The sequence below is a fragment of the Ammospiza caudacuta genome, chromosome 6 (assembly GCF_027887145.1).
Source record: "Ammospiza caudacuta isolate bAmmCau1 chromosome 6, bAmmCau1.pri, whole genome shotgun sequence".
NCBI lineage: Eukaryota > Metazoa > Chordata > Aves > Passeriformes > Passerellidae > Ammospiza > Ammospiza caudacuta.
The window spans coordinates 32,985,473-33,005,756 of record NC_080598.1 but is presented as its reverse complement, the minus strand read 5'-3'; the positions used below and the strand labels follow the sequence as shown (position 1 = coordinate 33,005,756).

The following is a 20,284-nucleotide window of genomic DNA, read 5'->3' as shown; positions in this document are numbered from 1 at the left end:
AAAAACTCTTTGTATTGTCCCCCACAATTCTGGCCTGCTTAATCTCCAATTGACCTTTGACCACACAAATTTTCCCCCTACCATGGTCAATAGCATTTCTGTATTCTTTCCCTGTCACCTGACCTTGCTTCCACCAGACATACATGTCCCTTTTCCTTCCACAGTGGATACAATTCATTTTTTCAAAAGGTAAAATTCATTCTTTAGTCAGTCACTTGATCTCCAGAATGTTCTCTTTCTGCATCTACTTTCTCTCTTTCTTTCCCTGGAGGAACTGGGGCAGTGGTGACAGTCTGAAAGACTTTCCCTCATTATATCTGACTTCCAAGGTAGTAGAGCTAGCGTGCCAATCCTTGCTGCAGAATGCCACCCATCAAGAGAAAAAACACTTCTTGAGAGACACTGGGCCAAGGGTGGTGTCCTTCAAAACACAGAGTGATACTGTGATTGTTCAGGAGGATTCAAGCAACCTGTTTTCCAGAGCTGTGGTATCTCCTGGACAGCCCACTGGGCTGCTAGATGCTTGTTCTTAGTCATGCAGTATTTGTTTCTGAGAAAACTCATGGACACAGTCCCCATTCCTGAAACCTTGGGGAATGCCAGGGCAGCAGGTGGCAGAGCAAGTATGTAACAAACCTTAGGAAACTGAACATAGAATTCCTACACGGTTGGGATTTTTTTTATCTATTAAGTAAAAAATTTATTTTGTTTGTCCAGTAGATATTTTCCAGCCAACTATCCCTTTTTCCACTCCACCCTTCCTATGTCTGGTGAGCATTAATAAGACAGCAGCCAGTTCAGCAAAGTAATGAAATTTCTGGGATGTCCTGCCTGCCTGAAAATTAGTTAGGTTTGCTTTATTGCTAGGAGAGGAACAGCTTTCTGAACAAACAGATGAACTTTGCTCTTTTGCTTCCTTCTAGAAGCCAGGGTTCTGGTTTTTGTTTCCTCCAGGACAGAAGCAGCACCACTGGGGGAGGGCCAAAAGAAATTTCCAGTCTGCATTTAAATTCATTTATGTCACCAAAACCCACAAGCATGGACAACAGCAGGAGTCTTTTAGCTATTGAGGTGGGACTGAGCTGCATAGTTTCAACAGCAGCACAGTGGCATGAGAACATGGGAAAAGTTAATTGTTTCACACAAATACCTTCATGAAGGGAATTATCTTTATAGATGCTGATACCTTGTTCTCCCTAAGCACTCTTCTAAGTAGCTAACCATGACATTTATTTTCCTGAAATGCGTACATAAACATGCAGACTCTTTGAGTTCAGGCCAAAACCAACGGGGTTGCGCTAGAAACTATCAGACTCCTCAGTTACCCCTATGTGTATAATTATCCTTCCTTCCTGAACTGGAGTCAGCAGGCTTTAAGATTATTGTTTTTCATGTGTTCTCATCTGCCTTTGGTAGGGTTAAATACATTGCCATGCTATATTTAACATTTTGTTCATATCCATTGGAGGCGGGATGCTGGATTAAATGAGACAGTGCCCAGATCTGGTATGGCAGCTTCTATGGGCCTGGTTTATTTTATAATTTTCAAGGGATTTCTGAGACTCGTAGTATTGTGTTAATCTCTGTAACATGTTTTGAAATTCTCAGAGGAAAAATGCATATAGAAATGTTATAGCAAGCCAGTGCTTTCCTGTGGTATTTTCAAGAAAGAGCATTTAGAATCACAGAATCATACAGATTGGAACCTTTAAGATTATGGAGTTCAACCATTAACCCAGCACTGCCAAGTCCACGACTATACCATGTCCCCAGGTGCCACATCTACGTGTCTTTTAAATACCTTCAGGGATGGAAACTCCATCACTTCCCTGAGCAGCCTGTCCCCATGCTTGACAACCCTTTCTGTGAAAACATTTTTCCCAATACCCAATCTAAGCCTCCTTTGGCACAACCTGAGGCCACTTCCTCTTGTTCTGTCGCATGTTACCTGGGAGAAGAGACTGACTTCCACCCACCTACAACCTCCTTTCAGGGAGTTGTAAAGAGCAATGAGCTCTGAATCCTCTTTTCTCCAGGCTGAGCAAGTCCAGCTCCTTCACACGCTCCTCATCAGCTCCAGACCTTTCACCAGCCTCATTGCCCTTCTCTGGAGCTGGTCCAGCACCTCAATGTCCTTCTTGTATGGAGGAGCCCAGAACAGGACACAGGATTTGTGGTGTAGCCTCACCAGTGCCGAGTACAGGGGGATGATCACTGCCCTAGTCCTGCTGGCCACACAGTTCCTGATGCAGTCCAGGATGCCATTGGCCTTCTTGGCCACCAGGACTTCTGGATCGTGTTCAGCTAGTTGTCAACCAATACCCCCAGCCACTCTTCCCCCAGCCTGTAGCATTGGCTGGGGTTGTTGTGATGCAAGTGCAGAACCCAGCACTTCACCTTATTGAATGCCATATAATTGTCCCATCAATCCAGCCTGTCCAGATCCCCCTGCAGAGCATTCCTACCCTCCAGTGGATCAACACTCCTGCCCAACTTGCTGTTGCCTGCAAATTGACTGGTGGTGCACTTTATCCTCTTGTCCAGACAATTGATGAAGAAATTAAATAGATCTGGCCCTAATACAGCCCTGGGGAGCACCACTGGTGGCTGGTCACCCACTGGATGTAGCACCATGCACCACCACTCTCTGGGCCCAGCCACCCAGACCGTGTTTCACCTAGCAACCAGTACACCCACCTGCACCATGGCAAGCCATGCTCCACGTGAGAAACTGTGTCAAAAGCTCTGCTAAATTCTAGGTAGTGACATCCACAGATATGACTTAATCCACTGAGCAGGTCACTTGTCATAGAAAGAGATCAGGTTGGTCAAGCAGGACCTGCCTTTCACAAACCCATGCTGTGTGGGCCTGGTTCCCTGGTTGTCCTGCATGTGTTGTGTGATGGTGCTCAGGATGGTCTGCTCCATGAGCTGCCCCAGCACCAAGGTCAGGATGACAGGCCTGTATTTCCCAGGCCCTCCTCTGGCCCTTGTAGATGGTACCCCTTTGCCGGGTTCCCGTCACCTGGGAGCTCCCCGTGTGACCAGGGCTGCAGGCGGCTGATGGGCAGTGGCTCAGTGAGCTCTTCCAACAGCTCCCTCGGGCCCTTGGGGGATCCCACCTGGCCCTGCAGACCTGTGTGTGTCTAGGTGGCAAAGCAGGTCACTGGGCATTACCCCTTGGGTTATGGGGGCTTCATTCTGCTCCCCATCCACGTCTTCCAGATCAGGGGGCTGAATATCTAGAGAAGAACTGGTTTTAGGATTGAGATATGGGCTGAAGCTTTCAAGCTGTGCTGAGTGAGCTGTTGGGCAAGAATTTTCCTGGTGAAATGGTAAAGCGTGAAGGTAAAGTGTTTCAATGCATAAGTGTATGGTGACTCATCCTCAATAAAACAAAACAGAACAAAACCCCCTTATCTCGTTCAGACTAATGCCAGACATAACTTTTGTTGTGTCCTTGGTTACAGACCAGCTGTTTCATCTTGCTCTGCTTACTATCATATGAATAAGCCCTGAATAAGCATTCCAAAATGACTGTGGTGAAGTAACCCTGGTGCTTGCTGTGTGGGAGGAATGGCTGGAAAAGAGCAAAGGGGAGTCAGGATTATGTTTTACATTTATGAGATTTGCAATTATTTACCTTACATTTTTTATCATGTTATTAAAGCATTTCTTTCAAACTGTACAAATATTGGGCTATAACTTCACCAGGAGATGGCTGAAATTGGAAATGTTGTAAAGTGTGTATCTGTTCTGAGCTATCTTCTTATATAATATGCTTATCATATGGAAAGTCAATTCTGTAAAAACACAGAGGTTTTTTTGATAGTTCTTTTCAGGGTAAAAGTGATGGTGTGGAGCCATGAAAGGAAAAAAATAATAAGAAATTTTACAGAAAAGTAGATTTTTTTCAGGTGATGAGATTAATTTTTTAGAGCTCTTCCTTCTGTTTCTTTTGAAAAAATAGCTGTGAAAAGACTACAGAAGCACATATTCAAATTCTGCAAACCCTTCCATGTAAAGAATTTTTTTTTTCCTAGGATGCACAGTTTACTTCAGAGACTTGTGCCTCACCTCAACTATTAATTGAATATTTTGAATCAGGACACAATATTGTTATGGCTTTAAATTTACATGCATGTTTGCAAACCACATCCTTCAAAATACATAAATACGCTTATGGGGTTTTTCTGATTAAAGTGCTGTCGACTGATAACCCTTAGGACATAAGTCTTTTGCTTATCCATAGATTATATACAAGCATAAGCAGCAGTATAATCCTGAAGAGCATGAGAACAGTATGAAACTGGACACAAGGCACAATTGTAGCATAAACAGATGGTTATCAACATAGCATGATACTGACTTAATCCAGCAAAGTGCCAGATGAAAGGATGCCAGAAAAACAGCGAGGGTTCATTAGCAAGTGTTTGGAGCTCAGACACCACCAGGTGACTTACTTGGCTGACCTGAGTGTTTGTTCATGTCTCTCTTTGCAGCAACCCTCCTTCTTAATGAACTTTTGGGGAGTGGTCACACAATCTAGCCATCACCGGAGCCCTGTCTGCGTTAAATGGGTCTGGGTTCTGGGTGTATGGCCCTCTCCTGTTTAACAGGACACTTTCAGAGAATGTTTCCATCATTCTTGAACAAGAATTCACTTACTCAGGTGCTTATAAAGCACTAATTAATTTATTATCTAGGAATCTAAATAGAAATCAAAAGGCTCTATGTCAAATAGGAAAGACCAGAAGAAACCTTGAAATAGTTCATCTTGTTCTCTTCTCTGTTATTTCTTTAATAACTACTGCAAGTTTTCTTAATGAGGATTATTCTGCTGTCAGAGCTGTACAAGCTTCAAACTCACTCAGCTGTAGTTCAAAGCATCCTAAACAGAGAAGCAGGGACATCTCTGAGGCAGAGAGGCAAACTCAGTCATTAGGTTACACTGAGGTCTTCCTGCTGAGGCTGGTGGCAGAGGTGGGCTCTTTCTGGGGGTATCTTTGACCGACAGACCAGCCCACTCTCAGAAGAGGCTGCTTCTTGGTTGCTGATAACCTACAGAGTTACAAGTTAACCATCTCCTATTATGTCATATTTTCAAATTACTATGTAAAAGCATTTGCAGACTGATCTCTGTAGTGCCCTTGCCAGGTGCTCACAACCAAGGAAACTGAATCATAACTGAGCTTTTGCAGCTGGGAGCAGAGGTGGAACCTCTTCACTGCCATTGAGTGCCAATAAGCCTGATCTTGCTTAACACTTATTGCCTTTGTTTCAGGTACTTGCAAGTCTTTGTATCTCCTGGTACTGTGTAGTGAAGGTACTCCTGCTTCCTTGTCCAGCTTGCTCAGTGGACTAACTCACCTGCTGAACCGATGTTCAGTGTGGTCACTGAGTTTAGTCTTGAATCTCCTCAGCATGCCATAAACTTTTCTTCATAAGCAAAGGTTAATGAAACAGGGACTGTGACTGGAGCTTTATGGCAGAACTTTTTCTTTAATTCCTTGTTTCCAGTTTCTATTTATACCAGAGGTGATTTTTCTAAGCCTCGGCTCTAGAAGTCACCTCACATTCCTCGGTCTCTCCCCTTTGCAGACATCAAAACTGTTCTAAACTGCAAGTACCCAATGAAGATAGTAGCCAGCACCTAAATTTTTAGATTATTAAAATGCTTGTCTGGCCTCTTATCTTCAGTAGTGTTTAATGCAAAATTTCTAGTATTATCAGTACCTTTTTTTTCTTTCTTTCAAACGCACCACAGAAAATAGAATTGTTACCTTGATGAGATGTGATCTTAGTCACAGAGATGCTGTTGTTTTAGTTTTTACATATTTTCTCAGCTCTGTAACTGAGGATTTGGCCTTTTGCCTTGGTCTAATTGATAACTGCACACCTTCATGTTAATCAGATAGAAATTTTCAGAAATTTGGGCTGTACCTCCTGTTCTTTATTGGGAACCACTTAAAGGTCAGGATGGGAGGAGTAAGATTACTGTAACAAAATCTGTTCTGAACACAAAAGAGGGCTTCTGTCTGTGGTGCTATTAATCCAACACCCTTTACAAACATTGTACTTACAGTTAAGTAAAACGGCATAAAAATGGGAGAGAGAAGGAACCAGATGGAACTCTTAGGCTCTGGTCTGAATTGTCTGAAGAATGTTCTGTTTGTAAGCTTAAGTCCCTTTGCACAGAGGGAATGGATACAAATTCCCATCCTGTTTATACAGAATCACTTTCCTGATTTTGATTTGACTTCTGTGTGAGTTTTTTCCTCAAAACAGAGAAGAATTAACCTAGGGCAGATTCTCTCATCAATAACTGAAATGTCATCACTCCTAAAGAGTGTCAGAGACCAAAGTTGTTTATCCTTGGAATGATGTGGCAAATCCCCTTGCCTCCTATCTTCTACCAGATTCTCCTTTTTGCTTTTTTAATTTTTTTTTTTAATTTTTACATTTGAAAACAGAGGGAAGCAATGCCTAACTCAACTTTAAGTGTTATTTATTCAGAAAAGTTCTGCTGAATCTTTCTTGTAATATGCTATACTTAAAGACATTCTTAATAGTGAAAAAGATCAAAAAAACATTGTGAGTGAACTGGACAATCTAAAGTAATGAAAATATAGTGGAATGTAAGATTGCTAATAGAAATAATTTGCAAAATAATATTGGGCATTCCAAATGAGTTTCTGTGTTACTTAAGGAGCAGACAATTTCAAAGTGAAGCTAATATACTGTAGTGGTTTACTTTATCACAGAAAGACTAATTCAACACTGTAATGTAACCAAGAAAAGGGTGTGCATTATCCTAGAATAGATTAGGCAAGGTGTTTGTATCAGGCAAAAGTGTTTGTATCCTTGTGGAAAGGCACTGGGGACATCCCTGGAATACTGTATATGGCCTGGAAATGTTTGTTTAAGCTTCTTTCTGCTTTCTTCTCCATCTACTTTCTTCCTAGCAAAGGTCTGTGCTAGATAGAATATATTTATTGACATATATTTTATTTATTTAATATATTTATTGAGCTGTCACTGGTAAAAAAAGTAGACCTTAGGTAAAGCTTTAAAACCAGACAAACTTTGACATATTGACTTCAGTGGGCAAAGTGCACGGCATCGTGTGTGAAAAGGTAGGGATCAGACATGATTCTCATCTTCAGCATTGCTATTTTTGATTCTCTAAACATATTAAGGGAGAATCATGTCAGGAGTTTGTATATCTAGGATACTCTACTCTGAACTTGAATTTTTGCTTGTTTTAGGAATCTAATGTCATTGAACTGTTCTAGATTGACAACACAGGAGAATGGCAGCCAGTGAGTGATTTTTAAAATCTACTGCAGAGAGAACAATGGGGTTTTCAGCTCAGTTTTATCAGTATATCTACCCTGGGTAGGTTCAATTAATCTAGAGGAGTTTGCTCTACGTAGACTTTTTAATCTTTGATCTCTGTAATTCCTGTGCCTTTAGCTGTGATGTAAAAACAGGCTGAAAAAGAATAAAACCTTAACTGCTTAGGAACTGAATGCAGGCTACTGACCCACTTGAAGGAATAAAACCCATTTTGACACACCACTGCCTGAGATGGACTGCACTTTAAAACACAGGGGGTTCTGATTATCTCCAGTGTTGCAGACTTAATGGGAGCTGCCTGGCCAACTTTATCATATCTACCTGTCCTAATGCAACAAGAAGGTAATAAAATAGATAATTTTCAAAATATTACCTTCCTTTGGACTGATTGTTGTAATTGTTGGAAAAATACCATGGGATTTTGGGACATCTGCTCAATCAGGAATGGAAAGGATGTGTGCATCAGGTGGTAGTGTATTTTACCCATATGGTGGAAATACTGGAAGATACTTGGGACTAAAAGGTAAAAGGCATTATAAATAGCTACCTGGGCCATCGTGCTTCCAGCTCTCACGGATACTTTGATTCAGGAGAGATATGTCCTTTGGCTGCATATTAACAGAAAGCCATAAATTCCTCAATCAGTGTTGAAGTTCAGTATTTCTGACAGACTGTGATTGATGGGTAGCTTCAACTTTTCCAGCACTGGTAAGTAGTATTATAAAGCACAGCTCAGTTAATGAATTACTTCTTCCTTGATTATTCATATTGGAGCAACACCAACTTGAAAATGACTAGTGAGGTCACTTATCAATAAATCCCCCTGTCTCATCAAAGAAAGTGATAAACTTAGGTTGCAGTGTGGTGTGTGAGTCACTGCTGAAGTTCTGCACTGGAAAGAGCTCATTAGATTTATCTTGGGTTTGCAAGGCCCTTTCACATTTGCGTAACAGTGATGGTTCATGGTCTCTCTTATCAGTCATTTCCTACCGGTGAGTCCAGAATCTCCGGCAGAAGTTCTTGCACTAGTCCTGAGTGAACAATCAGTCAAATTGTTTTCTGCCATTTGATTTAATTTGTCTGTGCAGATATCTTCTGCAGTTTGGGGTGTTTACATACTGCATGGTGTTGAAGTGGAAGTTATGGACTTCAGGACACTTGAGCTGGCCTTGTGCAGAGCTGACAATGGTCAGGAAGGTTTGGTTTGGAGTCTGAGCTAATAAAACCTTATCATGCCTGAGCCAGCACTGACATTTATTTCAGCACATTGATGGTTCTGGTCCAAGTGATATGTTTGTTCTTCAGTGTACATCACTGAACTTGTTTCTTTTAGCATCAGTCTTTATTTATCTATCTAACAGTAACACAAAACTCTGTACCCAGAGTCATCTCAAGCTACAGATAAAAATATCACCTAATCCTCTCTTAAATTGTGTTGATATTTACAACTGGACATGGTACATTTCATATCAAAAACAAGAGGAAACTATTTTTTTCTCCTTTTTCATATATTTTTGCCTTGCTTCTTGCTTGTGATTTTATAATGGACATCTCATTTGAAATAACTGAGCAAGCTGAAAAAAGAAAAGTGTAAATAAGCACAAAAAATCAAAGAGTTTCTTACTAATCTTACTAAGATAATACTAATATACTTAATTGGTATTAAATATATGAAAGAAAGGTAAACAACTCACTGTAAGACATGTACTAAAGGTTGCCATATGGGTCCCACTGCAGGAAAGAAGAGGTTGAGATTTTTCTCTGCCCCTACAGTTTTGCATTTTCTTAGTGATGGCTACATTTTTGTCTTTTGAATATAACTAAACTTTTCTAAAGTTCACATGTAGTTAGGATCCCTAAAGTCTGAATTTCTTAAGCATAATCTCCATGCAAGAGAATATCTAAGAGCTATAAATGCTGCTCCCAGTAATTCTGAGAAAAGAATGATCATTACACATTATCTTTGCTTCTGTTTCTTCTACAAACATACAAAGATTTTTTTAACCTACCGATCATTGTTTATGACATCACAAATTGTCGTCATCAAAAATTTCAGACTGGATGGGTCATAAAGCCATATTTGAGGTCTTAAAGGTCTGACCAGTGTTTAGTGCATCTGTGCCATGCACTGGAACAAGTATGTTTGCCTTTGACTGATGGGGCTTCTTGGATATCCACTGCCCTGTAGAAATGTAAACGAAGCCTTCTAGAACAGTTCATGTTTGTTAGAGAAAAGTTTTTCAAGAATTTTGTTCAGCAATTGTACATTCAGCCATACAGACGATGTTTATAAGGCCAATGATTTCCAATTCATTAGTAAATTCTCTCCCAATAACGTTCTTGCTGGAGAAAATCTGACTCTTATAGAAAGATTGAAATTAAATTTTAAATTAACTCTGTCACCTTTTCTCTAAGATCAGTAGAGCATGACAGAACTTCAAAAGCACACATATTGCATCTGTATATATTAGCTCACAGATCTGTTAGTATGACTTTTTTTTCTTGTCCTTGTTGTGTGATACCCAGTGGGCTCTAAAATACACTCTGCTGAGGCTTTGCATAACATTATATTGCTGTGTCTCACACATGAAATTAGCAGTGTTGCATTAGCTTGTCTCCAGGGACTTTGCTTTTAGGAATGGAACAAAGTGAACACACAAAAGAGTTGGAAAGGGCTTTTGTTTGTTTCATGTCAAAGGCATTTTGCAGCCACTAGTGTGAGTAAAAAATATTTATGCTATGATCTAGGACTTTTACTTGGTTGAATCCCAAGCTTTTTGGCCCAGGTCTGGGATTTTAGGATTATGCCTTTACCTCGAGGAAGGACACTTGTTTTTACTGATGTTCAAAGCCTATGAGTGGAGAATAGGAAGAGCCCACTTCTGATGCTATTTTGTAATGGATTAATTTTCTTTCAATTCATAAATAATAATGTTGGTGTTTTTCATCATTTAGAAAACCAAAAGAAAGTTAAAGAGGGAATGTTTAAATAAAGATTTCAGACACATTAGAAACAGGCATTGAAGTTCAATTTACAGCAGACACTTTTTATCTGTAGAAGATAAGCATGTTGCTAAAATTATTATAGATATTCAAAGAATAATAAAAGTGATAAATCATGATGGCAATTTACATGCTAATTACACAACATTCCTCATGTTGTGCTGCTGAATTTCACCAAGTGATTTGCTCTGTGCAGTGGCATGGGCAGAGGAACCAGTGGCATCTCTGTGTGACCATGCAGCTCTGGGCTCCCGAGCTGCACTCCCTGCTGGCCCCAGAGCTGCCAGCCGTGGCTCAGGCTGGGGGAAGCAGCCATGCATTCTGGAAAGAGCTGCCCTGGTGCTACTGTCCTGGTACTCCCTTAGGAGTCCCCCACAATTTGGGACACAAGATGATCTCTGGGATAAAGCAGTGTTCCAGTGTGTGTTGTAAATAAGTATTGTATCCTTCAGCTTTTTCCTTACTTGCAGAACTGGAGTGAAATGGAACAGTACGCAAGGCTCTGAAAAGCTACATAAACTATTTTCTGTTCTTCTCACTACTGGTGTTCTGTAAATCTTGTGAGTGACCACAAGTTGCCACATAAGAGAATTCCCATAGGAGTCTGTGTTTATGTTGCCCAACTACTTTATCCAGCCACAGCACCATCCTCAGATCCCTTTTCTTGGCTTTGTTTTACTGTGGTAAGCAGGACACTCTTGCTGGCTGGCTGCTTTCCTGCTTAGTAAAAGCTACAAGCCTTCACACTGGACAATTATCAGGGCTTTGAGCCTCAAAAATATTATAGCATAGGCTATCATCATGGCCAAGTTCTTGTGAAGTTTCCTTGGCCTATAGAGGACTCTCCTGGGAAAATTAGGAGACTCTCAGAAACAGAAAAGGTGACAAAATCCATTTTACAAACTAGGGAACAAGGCATGTGGCAGGGAGACAGAAAATGCTTCTGGGGAGAGGAATTTTGCAGGATCTGGTGTTTCATGAGTTGAAAGGACTACCCTGCATACCCTCCCTGTATTCCAGCCAGGGGAAGTTTCACCAGAAGTCTGACTTCAGCAAAGTAAACTGGAGGCAGCTTGGTTTTGTGCAGTTCCCTGGCTGTGCTGCTGCAGTTCAGACACCATTTGAATACACATTTGGGATTTCATTTTCGTTTCCAATTAAAACTTGCTGTTTGCCTGGGTAATGCAGTTCCCTGCCACTGAAGGTATTGTTATGTACATCAGGCAAGAAAAGGCTCTCTGGGTATGAGGGCTCAGGAATGTGCTGGCAGTCTGGGAAAGGACAGCTAAGGAAAAGCAGCATTTTGTTAGATTTGGCCTATTGCATTCAGGACAGTGGTTGCTCTGGAGCACATCAGGACAGTTCACCTTGGAAATTTTTGGTTTTGTTGTCTGTGTTTGTCTTTGATACTCATTTGAGGTTTTGCTGGTTTTCTTCCACTGAAGTTATGTTTACTCAGTCCAAGGATACTCAGAGCTCCTCATTATAGTGCCTGATGCTAAAACCATGCCTAAATGGCACTACATATTTCATGCTGACCTCTCTCACTTGAAATCCAATGTTTGGCACACCACAAAAGCTGAAACAATTTGCAGACTGGTCATCTGTTGCTAGCAACTGCCTGGACAGGCTCAGCCAAAACACATGCCTTTGTTCTGGTTTTATGAGAGGGGGAGGAAGGGACCCCACTGAAAAGAGATAGCAGAACTGTTGCTTATTGAGCCTTCTGGATTGTAGCCTCTGGGTACAGGAAGGTAGGGTACATCTGGAGCTGTGCCTACCTGGCAGAAAATGCAGTAAAGTTGCTACAGATGTCTTATGTCCATATATGATTTTCACATAGTTGCTCAAAAAGCAGTGGCAAAGTTAGGAAGAATACTCATGAATCCTGATTTCCAGTTCCTGACGTTGTGCACTGTGAATAAGTGCTCTATACATATATTGCTTTTTATAAGGAGCACCTGAAGCCAGCCAGGTATAGCAGGCTTGAGATTTGCAGTGTCCTATTTCCTAGACTTGTCCCCTCTGTTTCTCCTCTATTCTTAAAAGATTCTTGGTTTTCATTTCTATCTCCTTCTTTTGTTTGTTTTCCTTCCATTTCTTTCCTTTGCAAGTATTGAATGTCTCCTGTGGGAGTAAGCCCAGCCACATGTGCATGCAATGATGGTTTATTTTTATTGGAGTCATTGCCTGTGACTGTTATTCATTACTATAGGAAGAACTGCACTAACAAACTGCTCTGAGAGCTTTTTTTCTGTTGTAAAATGTCCTGTTTTGTCCACAGCCATTGAGAGTATCTGCTGCCATCACTAAGATGTTGAGGGTTCGGAGCTCAGACACTAATACGGCCTCCTGAATGTCCTGTCCGGTGTTGAAAAGCAGAATCTCAGCAGTTCAGCTTCTTTGCACGGTGTCTCTGCAGGTCAACTTTTCAACCATCTGTCCTCCTCTCTGCCACCTAAGCAGCTCAATTGACCTCTGCTTGGGGAAGAATTTGTGGTTGCACAAAGTGCAACCACAGTCACTGGCTACTGTCATGTACTCTTAGGATAATAGAGAGTACAGCCAGAACATCACCAAGCCAGGTCTGCCTGAGATTCTGCTGATTCAGAAGAGGCAAGTAAAAAGTACCATAAAATGCTTATATTTCACTTGCATTTCTAGTCTTCACAGTGGATAAGTAATCCACTCTTTTGTTTCAAGTTATTACATATTTGTGTTACCATGGGCAACACCATGATGTCCCAGAATTCCTGGTACTTCTTTAAGATTAATGTCTAACATAAATAATAAAACTATTAGTAGTTGAGTTAGGAACATATGCTTAACATAAATTTAAGCTAGAACTTAGGTATGTAAGCAGTCTAAATAATTTCAATAAGAAATACAGAGGTGTAGAATTTTTATTCATTGACCTCTTCTGAGAGTGGAGCACTGAGAGAAAGGTGAAGTGGTCTGCCTAGACTTACACAAAAGAATATATGATCATATCCTAGAAATTATTGCGAAGATGAAACAAAAAGACAAGAAGTGATTTATCTGAAATTTGGCTATTCTTATATAGCTTCATGATTTCTAGAGATTTATTTTAAATATTTCAAAAACTCTGCTTCACACTAGCACTAGCTAGACTCTTATAATTAAAGGTAATCTGTTGGAATTTGGCTGAGAAAGTTTGATCTCTTTGATAGTAATTTACATTTGTTAATGTGTCATGTTGATATTTCAGAATAGAGATTTCTTTGAATTCTTTCTCCCATGCTGAATCCATTACACGTTTTCCCTTGAGCTTTTGAAGACTTTCTCTTCATTAATTTTCTTGCTCAAATCAGCACCCATGGTTGCTGTTTTTCCTGTGAAAATGTCTTAAGTGCATCTGCCTTTCTCCCTCCCTCATTTTTTCTCAAGATGATAAACAGGGAATTCTTGGTTCTGCACTCTTAGCAATGTTCTTAATATATGAAATTTGTATGCCTTGTACTAAAAGAAAATAAACAGATGTGCTGCTGCATTTTGAGGGATTGAGATGACAGCAGGATGGTCAGTTGCCTTTTCAGCCCATTCACTCTGCTGTTTTTTCCAGATGTGTGCTAATGGACATTTTTAGGATGTACACAAACTCTGCTTGCCTACTTTTCTGCACTAATTGGTTTGGGTTTCTGGAATGCCTCTCATAAACCATCTCTTGCTGCCATTGTTGCTTTTCCCTAAAGTACTAAAAAGGAAACTTGTTCCTAAACAGTTTCATCTAGGTGGGATTTTCTTGTGGGGAAAGAGGAGATGCAATCTATAACTGCTCTATAAAGAATTTTATTGAGTTGTGGCCCTTTAACCTAGCCTTGATGAAAGCTTTTTCAAACAGCTGGATTTCAGAGAACCACATCTCTCTGGTGCTATGTATGGCACAAATTAAATTACAGTTTCCTAAGACATAATTTTAATCCAAATGATAATTGGTTTTTAAATATTTTTTTCTTTTTTTTTTCTTCTTTTCTTTTTTTTTTTGTTTGTTTGTTTTTTTTTTTTGTTTTTGCATTTATGAAAGCAGTAGGGACTCCACATGTACTCTCAGTACTGGGGCATGTTTGTAGCCCCCCTTCTCATAGTTCCCTCTCTCGTGTTCAGGACATCTTAAGCATGCCCTGTTTCAATCCACCCTTTCTTTTTTCTTTTTTTTTTTTTTTTAACAGGGAGAGTACATGTGTATTTGGGAGGACTGGAGAATGATGGCATATATCTCTTTTTCCTCAGCCTGCCTGGTTTACCTCCTTATTCCCAATAATTGCCTAGCCTGCAGCCTTTCTTACTGACAAGTGTATGGGTGCACACAGTACAGCTGAAGTGGCTGAGCTTTCTTCTGCTTGAAAGACAAAAATTTGTGCATGGAGAGCCTTTCCTGGCAGTGGGGTTTGGAGGAAGATACAAAGCAAGGGATAATTGTTTCTGTAGGAAAACGTGAGGTCCTGATAAAGTCAAACTCTACAGTGATTTGCTTATGAAGGCAATAGGATTTAATGATTCAGATTTTGGTACTGATATCAGCTGTAAAATCTTTAGGACTGTATTTAATTTATGAACTTCAATTTACCCAAGTGCATAACGGGGTTATTTTTTCCCCACCCTTCTAAGGCTTTTTTAAAATCTGTAGATCAGGCACCATATAAGCACAAAATGTTGTTGTCCGAAGGATCATTTGCTATCAGAGATCAGTTGTTTGTTTATAGATGTATCTTGTGAGCTTGGTAAATGATTGCAGGAGACTGAATCTACTTTTTTTCCACCATAGCACTGGAAAGGAGTTAGGGTCACTCTCTGTTTCTGCAGCAAGGGGCAGTTATCCCCCCAGTCAAATCAGAACCTGTGGTGAGACTGGAGCCTCAGGGAGCTCCGAGGTCCATGAGCATTGGTGTTTAGTAAGGCTTGGTAGGAAACACAACCATTCTTTCTCTTGTGTTGTAAAAAGCCATCCCACTGCCCTAAAGGGATGCTTCAGTATAAAGAGGGAGTGGGGAACAACTCTGTGAAGACTTAATGCCACCACAGTGTTGGTGCCCTTTAGGGAACTCTTGGTTCTCTCCTTGGGTACCTTTCCAGTGGGCTGGAGGCAGTGTGAGCTGTGGGACTGAGAAACAGAGCTGGCCCTGGGAACTGTGTTGCGGCTCCTACTCAAAAGTAAACGATCTGCAGAATAAGAACTGCTGCTTTCATTTCTAGAATATATCAAATTCCGGCACACTGGGCCCGAGAAGGAGCAGAAGGGAGGGCAGAAAAAACAGTTATGAAGTCTGCTGGGATATCTGATGCAAAATCAACTTTGTTGTTTTCCTTCCTGGCTTTTTCCTGGGCTCTATTGCAGCTGAAAAAACAACCCTTCTGATCTACAATAAGAGGGGAAATTCTGGCATGAAGATTGTCCACCCAGTCAATTTGGCACAATCATGGGAAAGATTTGTTTAGCTTAGCACTGATTTTATTAGTACGTGAGTCTAATCAAACCTTGAGAGATAGCATTCTCACTGCTGAGTGACCCTGTCAGTGGTGTAGGCTTCCTTCTCAATCCTCATGCTCTTTCAGCTGAATCTGGTGTTAGTGAAGAGCTCTCCTGAAATGCACCAGCTCTTAGCAAAGCTTGTTCACTGCAATTGCACAGCAACATGAATTAGCAAAATGCCCCAGCAAGCCAGCATTGTTTCAGTAAGGGCCACAAGAGTCATGAGAGCCAGACTCCTTTCACAGGTCTCTGGTATTCAGTCAGTAGACCTGAATTCTAAAATATTTATTGACTGTAAATGTGGATTGGCTTGTCATTCAGTCCCTAGTGCACGTTATATGCATTTTGTCAGTACAATAGACAAGAATAATATGAGTCAAGGAGAAAAAACAGCGTAAGAAAAAGCTTGACATAGAATAAAATAAAAATAGAAGAATCTGTCCATTGATAAGAAACTGATACTTTAAAGGAGGCTTCAAATAGTTTCATTTATGTTTCTCAGTTGTTCCTAAAAACCAATTTCTTGTAATAGTTTCCATAAAAAAATAGGAACAAAAGTAGTTGTCTTTCCAGTCTAAATGGAAGTGATGTATTAAATGTTAGTACAGATTATTTTCTCAAGTATTTCATTGAAATATCTTAGTCCAAAACAAATGGACTAAGATATTTCAATGAAATATATCTTAGTTGAAATCATTAGTTTTCTATTATAAAATCATAATTTTTCAGTCACATGACAGCTGATAGCTCAGTCAAAATCATGTTGTTATTTCACTGTTTGGTTGTTTATCATCCTGGCATTTTGATAACTAATTTGATATAGGACTCTGTCCCCTTCATCATCTTTACTCTTTTTTTGGCAGAACATTGCCTTGATTTCTGGTTGTCAGAAGCCTTCTGAAAGTTCATCCAATACCTTTTCCAATTCCTCACTTCCCTTGCTATTGACAGGGGGCGTTGTTCCAATAATTACTGTTTTTTGCTGGGCTTCTGCAATCAATTTTTTGATTAATCTCTTCCATAAAGCTTATAAATAATAAAATGTATTATTAAAAATGCTTTCCCAAACTAAAGCAAACGTTCACGTACAATATTTCTGCTGTCATCATCAATTCTCTCTCAACTGCTCTGCTTGTCTCACATTTATCTTCCTTTATCTAATCTAATGGCATCTATCCAATTTCTATTCACTTTTCATCAAGGTGATGTATTTCCTTTTACATAGTACCTTTGTGTTCTTAGCATGCCTTGTGGCAGAAATTATTTTTCAGTCATTTAATATTTATTCTACATTGTTGTCAAATAATAAATATTTATTACAAACCTCTTGACAGGGAAATGTGATGCTAGAAAGAAAAGAAAGGAAACGAAGATTTGACCATTTTATAGAGGTTGGACTTGGCAAAACTTGAAATTGCCTTCATTTTTACTTCCCTCATCGATCTCCATCATTTGCACTTTAGAGGGACAGCAGCATAATAACTGCAGATGGATTTTACATTCCATTCCAGAAGCTCATGGAGAGCATTTTGGAAGTATCATAGGATGAACTAGAAAGACTCAGTACTGTTTCATCATTTTTTATGTCTGTTTTCTATTAATTTTACTGTTTAAAAATTATTTTTGTAATCAAAATGCTTGTTAATTTCTTTAGCCTATTACTTACCATTTCTGTTTACTCATCTCAAAATGTGTACTACTTTTGGTGCAACTTTTTAACTGCACTGAAGTGTTAATAGGAAAAAAAATTGGTGGGGCCTGGATTTGGTTTTGATTCCATGATTAAATAGTGCTTATCACTGAAGCACTAAAGTGTGTATTTCACTTTTCTGGCTAGGAAAGAGTGCAATAAATTGCTTTACATACATCAGGAATACTAGTGGAGTTCTATTTTCCTTTCTTTTCCTGAAGTAAAAAAGGAACCAAGGAAATCTATGTTGGAATGAAAATTTTGGTTCATGATCTTAAGTTTTATAAAGTAAGATTGTGGAAAGCGATCTGTGTTTCAGCTTGTTATTAAATAATTCTGAATTCAGATCCAGGTTATACATCTCTCTGTACTCTCCCCAGTTTTCAGACAGGAGTGATTGAGAATTGAAACAAGACATATACTTGAATATATGTGAGTTTTATAAATTCCTGGTCTGCCTGTGCTGCCTACTTCTGAATTATTCTGGAAGTTCCCATGTGTTCTCCACATCCTCAGGTGGCTGTTAGGAATCTTATGGAGAGAAGTAGATGCTTACTAGAAGATATAGATGAGAAGCCTTTAAATTACAGATTCTGTATTTGAAAACTATCAACTTTTTCTTGGTTTATTCAGCACAAAGATCCTTAGTTGCATGTCAGCCATCAAAGGACATTGTTAGCGTGCATTGTTCCAACTCTGTTAGTTCTATCAGCATAAAACATGGGTTGGCAGGGCTTTGATGCTGTAGGAAGCCCATAGGAGTTGAAGAGACTTAACAGGTCATGAAGTGCTCCCAAGGCACTGCTTCATATCCCTTTCATAAATATTTTAATCTGAATCCTAAAAGCAAAGATTAACTTTTTAGCTTTTCCTCTTTGAGTTGAAGGCTCTTCCAGAGTCTCATTTTATTGGTAGTTATGATATTTTAAATTTCCAGCCAAAATGTCTTTATGGCTGCAAATCCGTTCTTCTGCCATCGTTGTCAGGTTGAGAAGCTCTTCCCTTTCTTCCTACTTCATTCTCTCATTTCCCCTTTTCCCATTCACTTACACACACAGACACCTTCAGCCTTCATTTTTGCCAGAATCACTTAGCTAATGTTTTTCTAGTGCCGACTCAGATGAGCACTCCAGTCTCCTCAGCAGCATACAGCCCCTCTCTTGCAGTCTGGGTTCATAAGTGACCTGTAGGGTTCACAGTCTCCCAGATGAAACCTTGCTGGTATCTTGTGCAGAAACACACAGCTGTCCCTGGTTTTACCAGGTATATGTGGTGGTGTCCCATACAACTGGGCCTGTCACTGTCTTGACTACATCACCTTATGGGTCAGTCTAAGTGAGATACTAATATCTCAGGTACACCCAGGAAGTGTCTTCTTTCCAATAGCTGTTTCCACTTTTAAGCTTGTCTTCTTTCCAATAGCTGTTTCCACTTTTAAGCTGTTTCCACTTAAGCTTGTCTTACAGCTTCTGTCTTATCCTTGTTTTTTTCATTACCAGTTCCCATTTAGCAGTGTTAAAAGCTTTACAGAGATCTGAAGAGATGAGTTCAAATTTATATCAGACTTCTAAAGTAAGCATATCATCTGTGTCTGGCATGTCATCTATGTCACGCCAGACATAATGACATCTTTCTTCAAAGAAGGATGTCATGTTTGTTTGGCATGACAGCCATGTTTTCTTTTACCCCATTTTCCAAGACTTTAGTTCATGGAATCATAGAATATTCTGAGTTGGAAGGAACTTGTAAGGATCACAGAGTTCAGCTCCTGGCCCTGCACAGGACAGCCCAAGGATCACACCATGTGCCTGAGAGTGTTGCCCAATTGCTTCTTGAACTCTGTCAGGCTGGTCCTGGGACCACTTCCCTGGGGAGCCTCTTCCAATGCCCAGCCACCCTCCAGGTGACGAATTTTGTTATGATATCCAACCTAAACCTCTTCTGACACAACTTCAGCCATTCCATCCTGTCGTTGGTCACCAGAGCGAAGAGATTGGTGCCTGCCCCTCCTCTTCCCCTCATGAGGAAATTGTAGACTGCAATGAGTTTCCCCCTCAGTCTCCTCTTCTCCAGGCTGAACAGACCAAGTGATCTCAGCTGCTCCTCATACGTATTCACCTAAGATGCTTCACAATCCTTGTAGCCCTCCTTTGGACACTCTCTTATACCTTTGTATGCTTCTTACACTGTGGCACCCAAAACTGCCCCCAGCTCAGAGCAGAGAGGACAGTCCCCTCCTGTGCCTTGCTGGTGATGCTGTGCCTGATGCCCCCCAGCACACAGTTGTCCCTCCTGGCTGCCAGGGCACTGCTGCCTCTGTTCTGCTTGCTATAGACCAGGACCCCCAGGTCTCTTTCTGTGGCACTGCTCTCCAGACTCTCCTTCCCTGGTTTGTCCTTATATCCAGTGTTTCCCCATCCTGGGTTCAGAACTCAGCACTTCCCATTGTTAAACTTGGTGATTGCCCAGTCCCCTAAATTTTCAAGGTTTCTCTGCAGGACCTCCCTGTCTCTGAGGGAGTCAACTGCTCTTCACAATTTAGTATCAGCAAATTTCCTTATTATGCCTTTGAGTCTTGCATCTAAGTTGTGTTATTCCTCACTTCAAAATATCTTGTGAAGCCCTGTGTGGTACTATCAGGTTGCAGGCATCAACTCAATAGTTTATACTTTTTCCTCTTCTTTTATGGGGACTAAGTTTGCTGTATCTCAGTTATGTTGTATCATCTTCGGGTTGATAGG

At 40.3% G+C, this 20,284-nt stretch overlaps 1 protein-coding gene across 5 annotated transcripts in view; it reads left to right on the top strand.

The window, feature by feature from the left end:
* RAD51B (RAD51 paralog B) overlaps positions 1-20,284 on the top strand; it is a 354,337-nt gene that overhangs the window by 204,247 nt on the left and 129,806 nt on the right. The window contains exon 9 of one of the 5 annotated variants that reach the window (XM_058807289.1): positions 17,188-17,575. The exons of the other annotated variants lie outside the window; for them this stretch is intronic. Coding sequence (XP_058663272.1) covers positions 17,188-17,265 — 78 coding nt within the window. The 3' untranslated portion in view covers positions 17,266-17,575. Of the gene's footprint in view, positions 1-17,187; positions 17,576-20,284 lie in introns of those variants that run through there. 5 annotated transcript variants of the gene reach the window in all.